The sequence below is a fragment of the Octopus bimaculoides genome, chromosome 7 (assembly GCF_001194135.2).
Source record: "Octopus bimaculoides isolate UCB-OBI-ISO-001 chromosome 7, ASM119413v2, whole genome shotgun sequence".
NCBI classification, from domain to species: Eukaryota; Metazoa; Mollusca; class Cephalopoda; order Octopoda; family Octopodidae; genus Octopus; species Octopus bimaculoides.
In genome coordinates, this window is record NC_068987.1 from 90,158,325 (window position 1) to 90,171,597 (window position 13,273).

The 13,273-nt window shown below is 37.9% G+C and overlaps 1 protein-coding gene across 1 annotated transcript in view; it reads left to right on the forward strand.

Moving 5' to 3' along the window:
- Positions 1 to 13,273, forward strand: part of LOC106867177 (uncharacterized) — a 61,561-nt gene that overhangs the window by 31,254 nt on the left and 17,034 nt on the right. The window contains exons 6-11 of the mRNA XM_052969459.1: positions 2,525 to 2,598; positions 4,984 to 5,103; positions 7,602 to 7,764; positions 9,369 to 9,508; positions 10,449 to 10,659; positions 12,546 to 12,750. Of these exons, the coding sequence (XP_052825419.1) occupies positions 2,525 to 2,598; positions 4,984 to 5,103; positions 7,602 to 7,764; positions 9,369 to 9,508; positions 10,449 to 10,659; positions 12,546 to 12,750 (913 nt within the window). The remainder of the gene's footprint in view (positions 1 to 2,524; positions 2,599 to 4,983; positions 5,104 to 7,601; positions 7,765 to 9,368; positions 9,509 to 10,448; positions 10,660 to 12,545; positions 12,751 to 13,273) is intronic.

Below are 13,273 nucleotides of genomic sequence, written 5' to 3' on the forward strand. Positions count from 1 at the left end.
CCCCCTCTCTCTCCCTCTGTCCCCCTCTCTCTCCCTCTGTCCCCCTCTCTCTCTCCCTCTGCCCCTCTCCCTCTCACCCTCTGTCTCCCTCTTCCTCTCTCCCTCTGTCCCCTTCTCTCTCCCTCTCTCCCCTCTCTCTCCCTTTCCCTCTCTCCCCTCTCTCTGTACCTCTGTCTCAATGTCGTGTGAAGATTGTAAATGAGCATCGCCTTCATACAAGTGATGTTGTTCATTTCCAGTCTTCCATGGAAAACGTCTGGTCATGTGGAAATATTCTCTTGCTTGGAAATGAGCGAGGGTTGGTAACAGGAAGGGCCTCCAGCTGTCAAAAATTTGCTTCAGTAAATCCCATCTGACCCATGCAAGCATGGAAAAGTGGATGATAAAACAATGGCAATGATAACAACAGGGTAATCACGGTTGTTGTTTAGCCCCGAGTCAGCAGCGATAACAAATGATTAAATGTATTTCAAATATGGCAGTCCCAACTATTTTTAAGGGATTTGTAGGACCAGATTATTCAGTGTGTCTTTTGCATATTGAAGATGGTAGGGTGTTACTTGAGTAAAACCTGGCTGCTATTTCTTTCAGGCCCAACTAACCACACAGAGGCACCTTATCAAACTAGCCTTCTCTTGATACTCGCACGCACACACACACACACACACGCACACACACACACACACACACACACACACACTTCATGAAGATGACGTTTTTCCTGATGTCCTGGATGACCCCCCTGAAGGCTGCTGGACCAAGCCTAACTCTATTCACAGAGCTGAGCTTCAGATGTGTTAGATGTTGTCCAATACATGATGGCTGTAATGTGTGTGTAATCAATGTTTATTGATTCTACAGACATGTAGATTTAGTAGCAAGAATAATAAAGGAATTAAAATTAGCCAGGAGTGTTGACTGTTGCCAGAATTTTACTGAACAAAGCAAATATTTATTGTTAACATTTCTTTACTGTCCATTGAGACTACTGACATTCTAGTCTCTGTCTCTCTGTCTCTGTCTCTCTCTCTTGTACAGTAACTACACATTTCTTTTGATTTAGCAGTGGCACAAGATCAGCATATGTAGTGAATAGTGTTGATGTAATTGATTGAATCAATCCTGGCATGTTGTTGGTGTATTAGCATTGGAGAGTGGTTGGGTGTATTTAGAGTGACAAACCTCTGATGTGGGTTCAATTCTCAGCCTAGTTGTTTCACTTAGTTTTGTCCTCTTACATGACAATATCATCTGTGTATAACAACGTGGGGAGGAGGTAGAGGTGCAAGGAGACCTCTTTTTCTTTTTTTTATGGAAAAAGCATTTGTGCTGGTGCCATGTAAAAAGAAACACCCAGCACACTCTGTAAAGTGGTTGGCATTAGGAAGAGCATCCAACTGTAGAAACCATACCAAAACAGACAACTGGAGCCTGGTGCAACTCCCTGGCTTACCAGCTCCTGAAAAACAGATGTTAAATGATGAATGCAGTGGCAGTGGTGGCAGCGACAGTGGTAGCAGTGACAGTGGTAGCAGCGACAGTGGTGGGGATGACAACATTGAGGACAACTTAGTGATTCATGTCCTCAGGAAAACAAGAAAGATTTTGTTATTCTCAGATTGGAAACCTGGTTGGAATACTTACAGCTAAGTGACCTCCACTAAAGATATCCAACTGTTGGAAGTATTAGAGTGAATAGTGGATCAGGTCTTTAGGGGGTGACCTAATAATTCATTGAGAGTTACAGGATGTTAGCATTAAAGTAAAAAGTAGGTGTAGGCTTAGCCATGTGGTTAAGATGTTTAGTTCCCAACTTTATAGTAAGGGGTTCAGTCCCACAGTATGGCACTTTAGGCAAGTGTCTTCTACTATAGATCCTTGTTTTTCCTGGCAACTTCTTTTCAGATTTTGCTACACTATGTTGGGTTTCTCTGAAGGAAGGCCTTCTTTTCTCAGCTCTTGTTTGGTTTTGAATTGTCATTGATGCTTCTGTATTTTTTCTAGGTATTAGTATTGGCCCTATGCAGACCCATTTTTACCTTTGAGAAGAGGAGGTCCATATTAGTCTGGCCTCTGTCCTTTGACCTGTCCAGCATAGGCGACCCTACAAGAGCTTGCATTTTGCTGGCATAATTCTCAGCCATTACACCACAACAAGGATTGAGCTAAGTTAACGACTATGCTTCCCTCATCACTTATTTGAGGGACAGGGTATGTTTTGGGCAGAAACGGTAAAATGCAAGTCTAAATGTCTTATAGAATTTAGTTATGACCCTTTATGTTTTGAATCAGTCTGTGAAGATTTGCCCTTCCATCTCATCTTAATCAATACAAGAACCAATAATATATGGAAGTTGGTTCAATAATCAATAACCCCATTCATTTAATAATTACCTTGTGTCTGATCAATAAATATCATTAATGACTCTTACTATTGATCTTAACATTTAACGAAGAATTTCAAGAAGCAATGACTTGTGTTGTTTGTAATGAATAATTTTGTGTTTACTTGAAATCCTTACAGCTTTTACTCACTGTCATCTTGAGAAAAGACCAACTGAAGAAGTAACCCGCCCACCCATGGGTGCTCTTAACAGGGTAAGAAGATGACATTTTGATAAAATATTTTTGCAAAATGTATTTACTTTTCTACAGTTGTCTGACCATCAAATTCTTCAGAATTCCATTCCATGAATATCTATGGGTTGTCGTTATGGAACCATGAAATTCGTTTGGAGAAATGTATGCCTTGTTACATGTAATGAATTCACAAGCTTACCATTAGCTGTGTTCTTGTGTTCGATTTAATTCTGATATTTGGCTCTCCTTTTTCTTTTATTTAATAAATAAAAACAAGTGATGCATTGCAGAGTACTATCCAAGACATGTCTCTATGTAATCTATTAATAACCATTTTTAGTATTGCCATCACGGTGATGAGAATGGTTAGCAAGAGGAATAAAAAGCTCAGCAACATTTCTTCCAGCTCTTTGTGTTCTGGATTCAAATTTTATTGAGACCAACTTTGCCTGATGCCCTTTCGGGATTGATAAAATAAGTTCCAGAAGAGCAATGGAATTGATGTAATCAACATAAAACTCCCATTAAAATCACTGGTTTTGTGTGCAAATTTGAAACCTTTTGAAACCATTATTATTACTGTCATAATGCTGAATATTTTGTCTTTGGATTCAATTGTGCCACATTTCTTTTATTTCCTCATGACCTCTCTTTAATGGTTATCAGGCATTGCAGAGTAAAAAAGAGATGAGACTGCTTCTTTTAAAGCCGTAATATGAAGAAAATATTGTGAGAAGTGTAAACTATCTTAGCCAACAATTTCATCCAATGTACTAAAGGCAAATCAGCTTATTATAAGTATAGCTTGGTAAAAGTATAGTCTAGTACAGTTATAGCCTGTTAAATGGTTGGAACATTTGTTTTACAATGATGAGCTTTCAAATTCATTGACACTGTGTAGTAGTTTGTTGTGAAGTAGAGTCTCAGGTTAACTAAAGCCTTACGTGGGGAGGTGGGTGGGCAAAGAGACTTGGCAAACGCCCATTGGGTGAGTTGCATCTCCAATTGAAAGGGTCAGCCTTGTCATACTGTATATGTGGCACATAGATTCTTCCTGAGGAATATGATAAGGGCACTATGATATGTAAAATACCCAGTCACTTACACTATGTGTCAATAAATAGGTCGCGCCATTGATCAAACAACTCAAAGAACCATCATTGGAACCCATGAATTAGATTTGAACCCTGCACTGTAATGTAATGATAATAGTTGAAAATGAAACAACCATTCCAAGAAAATTAACTCACAAACTGAAAAGAAAGGATTCTGTAAGAAAATGTTGTTCTCATCTTAGTAATTTGGTTGGATAACTTATGCTGTATGTAAATGAAAGTGATGCAGAGAGATGGGGAGAGGGGTTGAGTGAATGAATATGAGTGTCCCCTGCCACAATCAGTTTTTTTTGAGTTAGTAACAGTTTGGTTGTTGTTGGATATTGCAGAATATAACTCAGTGTACAACAACTACATCCATCTTCTGTTCTTCTTTTTCCCTCCCTCCTTACTTCTCTCTCTCCCACCTTACTTCTCTCTCTCCCTCCCTCTCCCCTCCTCTCTTCCTCACTCCCACTTTCTTCCCCCCCTCTCTTTCCCTTCCTTCCTTCCTTCCTTCCTTCCTTCCTTCCTTCCTTCCTTCCTAGCAATGTAGAAACAAGGATCACAAGCAATCTCTTAGTAACAGTCTTTAAATAAGTATCCAGGCCTCAGTTGCAAAATAATTTTGATTAAAAGCACCAATTCTACAAATCTGTTTTCCCAATTGTAAACTTTCACACACACAACTTAAAGAAGTCTTTTCCCTGAAGTATATTTGCTACTTCTGTCTCCCTCCCACCTCTCTCCACCTTTATCTGACCCCCTATCTGACCCCCTATCTGTCCTTCAATCCCCTTTTATAAGCTGCATTTAGCTTAATCAAAGCTTGACTGGCTTTTCACTCAACAACTTTTGATTCTTTAGAATTTTGGTTGGCACCATTTGATAAATTTTCTTCCTAACTGCAGAGTATTCATCAGTTGTTTATTCTCATGACACTTTCACTCGATATGAAAGATTTTGATTTTAGCAAGAAACTTCTTAGAAAATTACTATTTTTAAATCTCACAACAAGAGATATTCAGCAACAGTACTTTGTAGTAAAGGTTGTTTGCCAACATAACACGGCAGACCTGGTTTATGTTGGCAAACAATCTTTACTACAAGAACCTTCTTATTATTAAAAAACTCACAAATTCATGTTCAAATTGAGACATCTTAAAACTAAATGGAACTAAATGTCTTTCCAATTTAAAAACAATTTCTTTGGTTTGGAACATTTATCAACCTTTCTTTTTATTATTCACCACATGCGTTTTTTTTTTTTCTTTTTAATTTGTTTTTGTTTTTCTCCTCTTAATTTCAGAGAATAAATACACTCAGTGCCGAAGAAGAAGCAGAAATAAAAGAACTGCTTGATTATCAAGCTGAGAAAATCAAAGAAAGAAATTTACTACTTTTTCCATATTTCAAAGATTATGATCGAGTGAGTGTTTATTCTCCATCATCCCAGGGAATTGTATGCTTGATGTATGTTTAACCTTGAAGCTACAATTAAACTAATTTGTTCTGATAGGAATACAAATTTCAAGCATTTTTACTTATGGCTTAGTTAGAGGCGGAAGAGCAACAGCCATGGACTTTAGTGATATGATGGGGTAGAGACTGGTGGGAGGAAGAAAGGAAGGAAGAAGTCTTCATCCAATTGGAGATCTGGATAAAAGGTCGAACCCTTTAGCATTTAAATTATTCTATCAAATGTAATGCTTTTTTTTCATTCACATTGTTTTTTTCTTAATCATGCTTATTTTGTAGCTTTGAAATGCTGGCAATGTGACTGTGTATTTTTAGAATGACACTAAAGGGTAGGTGTGATAGGTTGGATCTGGTATATTTGGGGCAGATATATTTGGTTTAGATTCTAAAAAGTTGAAGTTTGCAGCATTGTGGGCTTCCCTGAAGACACTCCAGAACAGGAAGACTCCTTCCAATGGACTTTCTTCATTGTTTCCATTTCCTAAATTTTACTCACCGAGCATTGGTTGATCCAAGGCTATTGTAGAAGACCATGATGCTCCATGATGCCACACAGGAATCAAACTGAAAACTGTGTCATCTATAATACATTAAAAGTGAGCTTGAATCTTGCTTGCTTGCTTGCAATGTTACCCAGCCAAACTGGCACATAATAGGAAAAAGGTTGCAAGACACAACAAAAATTTTAGGAAAATGAAAATAAGAAATAAGTGGAAATTTCAACTGTGAGTGTGTTAAATTTTAAGGCACAATAAGAAAATGACTCTCCCCAGACACAATAGACTACAAATTAAGTTTCCCCTGAAATATGAATACAAACGGAATAAAACAAGTTTTACATAAATCAGATAAGTGGTTGTTGAGATATTAGGGGTTTCCGGGGTATAAATACCCAAAATGGTGTATAATGGGAAAATATTCTGAAAATAACTTAACCCTGGAAGGGAAGAAACTCTTACCTTGTGATTAGACTCAGTGACTTGACAACGAAAAAATAAAATTTGTTTTTTACAGTAAATGTTTCTATTTTCGCTTTTGTTAAACACAATATTTTAATCATTTAGAAATATTTTTAAGTAAATGTGATTCCAAAATGTTGTTTGTACAGTATATATTCATATTTTAGCTTTCTTTAAACTGATAATATTTTAATGTTTTTTAAATTATTTTCAAATGAATGCCATTACAAAAATTTTTTTGGCATATTTAAAAAATATTTTAAAGTGAAAATGACTTGGAAAATATGGTAAATATTTTGTAAAAGGCCCATTTGTAACCTTGTTGTGAAATAATTTATTTTCCATAGGTTTATTTTTACTGCATTCAATGTATCTCACCTCCAAAGATTTAGCTGCTATTGCTAGCATGCTCTTCTACCATGTAACAGCTATTTGTGATAAAGGACTCAAAATACCTGTTATGTGGTTGCAGGGTGTGCAAGAAATAACAGCCAAATCTTTCCTTCTCTGGGGAAAGGAGCCGTTTATTTGTGATTTCAATGTCATATTCATTAAAATCATGCGAAATAACTTGGTAAAGAAAAAACCCATGAAACAAAACTCTGTTGCTGGGATACTCAGACTTTCCCAGTGACCCAGTGGAGCATGAGTAGTCTAGTTACAGATTAAACTTGTGATGGTGAGTGAAGGGAGACAAGTGGAGGATTCCTCTTCATCTACTGAGTATATATATATATATATATATATATATATATATATCATTATCATCAGCATTTAACGTTCAAAAAGCACTAAGTCCACTTTGCTGAGTGGTTGGTGTTAGGAAGGGCATCCACTGTCAAATCGTCCCACTCATGCCAACATGGAAGGAAGGTGTTAAAGGATGATGATGATAATGATATCATCCTCCCCCACCACCTGAAGCTGGTGAGCTGACAGACTCGTTAGCATGTCAGGCACAATGCTCAGGGGCTTTGCACTTGTCTTTACATTCTGAGTTCAAAATTCCACTGGGGTTGAGTTTGCTTTTCTCTCTTTCAGGGTTGATAAAGTAAGTACCAGCTGAGCGTTGGGGGGGGGGGTCAATGTAACTGACTTCACCCCTCCCCCCAAATTGCTGGGCTTGTGTGCCACAATCCAAATCCAATGAATCTCATCCGTCTACACACTGCACCCACAGGTGGAAGTACACTCAAAGCTGTAAAATGTAACAAAATGTCTTTCTGTTTATATAAAAGATATGATATCTTTTATATAATGATATCATGATATCCCCGTTTTGGGACTATTTCACTATTTAGAGCTATTCAGAGCTATTCAGACTAGGTCAACTGAGAATTAAGTGTCTCCATCATGGCCAGCATGCAGTACTAGTGAGATGGTGTCTTTGATTTTCTAACAACTCTTTTATGTTGATTTCTTAAAAGAAAAAAAAAAATGCTCAAAAGAAGGTTTGTTTGTTTCCCTTTGCTGTTTCTTCTTTCTTTAGGGTGTTGGATATACAAAGTCAATCACCAAGAACCAGTTTGCTCGTGTAATGCACTTTGTAAAATTAGAATTAACTGACAGACAATTGAGATTGCTTGTTAAAAAATTTGGTAATGAAAACGGAGATATTAATTATCCATTGTATGTTCAAACTGTGGATCCAGGTAGGTTATTGATTCTAATTTTAATTTCTATATTTTTCTTTAGTCCCTGGACTCAAAGGGTCAGTTTCCTAGTTTCTATGATGTATAACCGACTGTGATCCCAACATCCCTTCCCTGAACAGGACACTGGCCAATAACGGGGTCCAAGGCTGGCAATTTTTGAAAGGGGTTGATCACAGAGACCCTTTTACCTTGCTTGGAAACGGGTGAGAATTGATGATGGGAAGAGCCTCCAGTTGGATAAAACAAACATTTTCTGCCTCAAGTCCTGTGTCACTCATGCAAATCATACAAAATGGACATTAAAACGATGTACATATACATAAAAGTGCCCATGCAGTGCCATGTAAAAGTGTTCATGTGGTGCCATGTAAAAGTGCCCATGCAGTACCATGTAAAAGCGTTCATGTGGTGCCATGTAAAAGCGTTCATGTGGTGCCATGTAAAAGTTCCCATGTGGTGCCATGTAAAAGCGTCCATGTGGTGCCATGTAAAAGCGCCCATATGATGCCATGTAAAAGTGTCCATGTAGTGCCATGTAAAAGCACCCATGCAGTACCATGTAAAAGCATTCATGTGGTGCCATGTAAAAGTTTCCATGTGGTGCCATGTAAAAGCGTCCATGTGGTGCTATGTAAAAGCCCCTGGTATGCTCTGTAAAGTGGTTGGCATTAGGATGGGCATCTAACTGTAGAAACCATACCAAAACAAAGTGGAGTCTAGTGCAGCCTCCCAGCTTACCAACCCTGGTCAAACCGTCCAATCCATGGATAATGGACATTAAATACTTCTTTTATTCTTGATGGAAACTCTCAGCTTATTTTGCTGGGTATTATTATTATTATTATTATTATTATTATTATTATTAAAGGTGGTGAGCTGGCAAAATTGTTAGCATGCTGGGTGAAATGCTTAGAGGCATTTCATCCCACTTGATATTCTGAATTCAAATTCCACCGAGGTCAACTTTACCTTTCGTCCTTTCGGAGTTGATAAAATAAGTACTAGTTGAGTACTGGGGTCAATGAAATCAACTACCCCCTCCCCCAAATTTCAGGCCTTGTGCCTGTAGCAGAAAGGATTATTATTAAAGTTGTGAGCTGGCTGAATTGTTAGCTCACTGGGTGAAATGCTCAATTGTATTTCATCTACTGCTATGTTCTGAGTTCAAATACCACTAAGATTAACTTTGCCTTTCATCCTTTTGGGGTCAATAAATTAAGTACTAGTGAAACTGGGGTCAGTGTAATCACTTATCCTTGTCCCCCAAAATTTCAGGCCTTGTGCCTATAATAGAAAAGATTATTTTTATCATTATTATTATTATTATTATTATTATTATTATTATTATTATTATTATTAGTAGTAGTAGTAGTAGTAGTAGTAGTAGTAGTAATGAATACAGAAATACCAAGAGTTATGAGAAATGATAACATTGATGTTGGTGTTTTTGCAAGACAAGATAAAAAGAAATATAAACACAATATTACCATAAATTTGCATATCTAACCATTTATCCTCTGAATAAAATTTTACTCATTCACTTTCCAAAATGTAGTCTACAAGTTCAGTCCTAAACTATTTGGTTTTTGTAATATTTTCAGATTTCAAAGCCCACTTTATTGGAGATGTCATTCTTCCAGATCAAGCAAAAGTTGAGGTGAAAAAGGCTGAAAAATCCAATTTAACTTTTGATGAAGTGATGGCTCGCATTAGACATGTCGTTTTTGTAAACAGACTTCAGGTGAGAAACAGGAGAAGGGTTTTTTTTCCTAATGATAGAAAAACTATGTTAATCATGATGGGATTTGCAGGTCCTTCCAAATTGGGGAATTGACGATTTGGGCCTCACAGAGGCAAAGTGACTGAGTTCCTCTCGAGCGTTGGGCCTCATGGAGACAAAGTGGTTGAGTTCCTGTTGAGCATTGGGCCTCACGGAGGCCATGACAAAGACCTTTGGCATTATGTCGTGCTTGAGAAGTCCCATCAAGCCAAGCAAAATTGCAGTCGTGGCAGAAATGATGTGATGCAAATGGCACCCGTGCCAGTGGTACATAAAAACATCCATTACACTCTCGGAGTGGTTGGTGTTAGGAAGGGCATCCAGCCATAGAAAACCATACCAAATCATACTCAAGTCTGGTGCTGCCTTCCAGATTACCAGCCTCAGTCAAACCGTCCAACCCATGCCAGCATGGACAATGGACGTTAAATAATGATGATGATGCAGCAGTTGATGTGCATTTGAACCATCTGTAGATCAATCTCTAATGAAGGTGTATGGCTTAGAGGTTAGGGCATTCGGCTCATGACCATGAGGTCAGGAGTTCAATTGCTAGTGTTGTGTCCTTGAGCAAGACACTTTATTTCACATTGTTCCAGTCCACTCAGCTGGCAAAAATGTAATACAAAGGAGGGCAGCCTTGTCACATTCTGTGTCATGTTGAATCTCCCTGAGAACTACATTAAGGGTACATGTGTCTGTGGAGTTCTCAGCCACTTGCATGTTAATTTCACGAGCAGACTGTTCCGTTGATCAGATCAACTGGAACCTTTGTCGTCGTAACCAGTTCAATGCCAGGTCAATCTTAATAAAAGGTAGATGGGGTGGGAATTGCAGAGGGTTGTAGTTGACCATTCCTTGCTATTTTCAGTGACCAAAGTATAAAATAATCTATATTTAGGTCGGTCAGAATTTTGAAGATTACGATCCTCTTAAGTCTGGTTCAATTACCAAAGCTCAGTTTCGACGTGGTTTGTCATCTCTTGGATTCAGTAAGATAGGTTTCCATGACATGACCAATGACCAGTTTGACTTACTCTGTGATCACTACCAAGACCCTCAACATAAGGACAAAATTATTTGGACAAATTTCAACAATGATATCAACCTAGGTAAGTAATTTTCATAATTCCAGTTTAATATGTTTTTCCTTTTTTTTTCTTGTTTCTGTCATTGGACTGCAGCCAATGCTGGAGCATTGCCTTGAATAGTTTGCTCAAACAATTTGACCATAATACTTATTTTTAAAAGTCTGGTACTTATTTATTGATCTTTTATACTAAGCTGCTAAGTTATGGAGATGTAAATTATTCAACACTGGTTGTCAAGCAGTATGGGGGGGGGGGAAACATAAACACAAAGACACACATGCACACATATAGTAGGCTTCCTCACAGCTTCCATTTGCCAAATTCTCTCACAAGGCTTTGGTTAGCCTACATCTTTTATAGAAGTCACTTACTCCAGGTATCACACTGGAAATTGAACCCAAAGCCACATGTTTGCCAAGCAAGCCTCTTAACCCCTCAGCTACATCCCTGCCTGAGTTTTTGTTATTTCAATATGTCTTGAACTTGTTTATTCTTTTATATTTGGGTTTTGTTTACTTTTTTTTGTTATATACGAGAATTGCTTAGGTGTGTGAACCCCATGGTGATGAGTTCAAACTTTGCAGTAAACAGTGTTTTTGCCTGGGAAAATAACCCTGTTTTGCCCCAGTATTTATTCTGGGTCACAGTTTTAATTGGTTAATGATAGGAAAGGCCTGTAGTTGTAAAAACATAAGCTTCATCAGTATGCAGATATGCAAATTCATAGAAACCATTTCACCTCATCTCCATACTTGCATAGAGAATCAATTTGAAGCAACAATAACGATGATGATGATGATGATGATGATGATGATGATGATGATGATGATGAATACTCTGATGCAGTACCAGGCAGTGGCTGTCATGGCTTCTCATCTTTAGTGATTGGAAGTGTTATCATGTACATTGTTTTGTCTTGGTATAAAAGATTGTCTACAGCAAATATTCTGCTCAATACCACAGGTTTGCTTGTCAGTTGTTTGACATTAACCAGTTGAGCATGTCTCTTAGTGGCTGATATGTGCATCTCTGATCATGAGCAGAAGTAGTGGAGGAGCATCGTAGCTATGTGTTGAGAGGGATTTTGAATAATTCACCCCTGGAAATATAGGTGTTTCGTTCAACATCTTTAAACAACCCTTATTCAGTGACCTTTTGAGTGGGATGGGCTACTCAACCTGAAGAAAATTCTGAGCCCTATCTGCAAGGTCATATGCTGTTTATCTTGATATTGGGTCACAATGTCATGCCCATATGGTTGTGATGCATGTGCCTGGTGGACCCTTATTAGATGGTTAGTCGTGATGGGTATATTGGGCTTTGTATATTTGTATCCCAGTATTATTTTGATGGTATGCACTGCTCTCTCACTCAATAATAATAATAATAATAATAATAAGAGCACTCAAGAGAGCACAAACCTTTGCCAAGGCAACAGTAACACCCTCTCAATGATTAGGCAGAAATGATTTTTAAAATGAGAATATCTGAAATAAACTTGATTGCTCTCACAAATGAGAATACTAAAAATGAACCCGAGCACTCTCAAAAATGAAGTAAAAAACTGGAAAAATAATCCAGAATCTTTGTCCAGTTCTGGATCGATCTCAAAATCTAATCAGTTCATGCCAGTCACGAGGCCAAACATCCCTGAAAGTTTCATCTGAATCCATCCAATGGTTCTTGAGATATCTTCTCCACAGACAAACAAACAAACACGATTGAAAACAATACCTTCGCCTTTGCTAAGGCAAAGGTAATAATAATAATAACAACCAAAGTTGTCTGGGTTCAATCTGAGCTGATCTGGTATTAAACAACTTCTTCCACCCAACTGTTTCCATTCTAACCGAGATCGTTCCCATTATTCCTGTTTCTTTTAATAGAAAATTGATATTTCTTTGCAGTGTTTACCAAGTCCAACTTAGAGAAAACTCCAACAGAAGAAATACCACCTTCTGAAGTGTATCTCATCCCCAAGTCAGGCACTGCTGACTGGAGCAAAGCATCAGATGAACAAAAAGCAGTGTTTGAAGCTGGAATGAAGAAGTTAAGAAAATGTGTAAAAGAAAAACGTATGCTTATTGAACCTTGCTTTCGGGATTTTGATCAGTAAGTTGCAAATATTTTCTTTTATATTCTCCACATGCTTTATCATCTTTATTGGTCTATCAATACATGTATGCTTACACAACAATATAGTTTGCAGTAAGCTACAAACATTTCATTTATGTAATTGACATGCTTATGTTAATCAAGTGTCAAGCATAGCCTTCAAATGTTGGGCCTCACAGAAGCAATGACGAAAGGCCAAGACCTCTGGAGATATGTTGTGATTGAGAAGACCCAGCAAGTAAAGTGAGATCCCAGCCATAGCCTATACCAGTGTCGTATAACCAGCCCATTTAAAAAAGTAGCTTTGAATCATCAGGCAATACACTGTGCTTGAGGAGACTTATTGAGTCAAGTAAAATCAAAATCAAAATGGAAATTGTAGTTGTGGCCGATGCCAGTGCCGCCTGACTGGCTCTCATGCTGGTAGCATACAATAAGTACCATTCATGCGTGGGTGGTTGCCAGTGCCGCCTGACTGGCTCCCCTTGCCAGTAGCACGTAAAAAGTACCATCCAAAAGT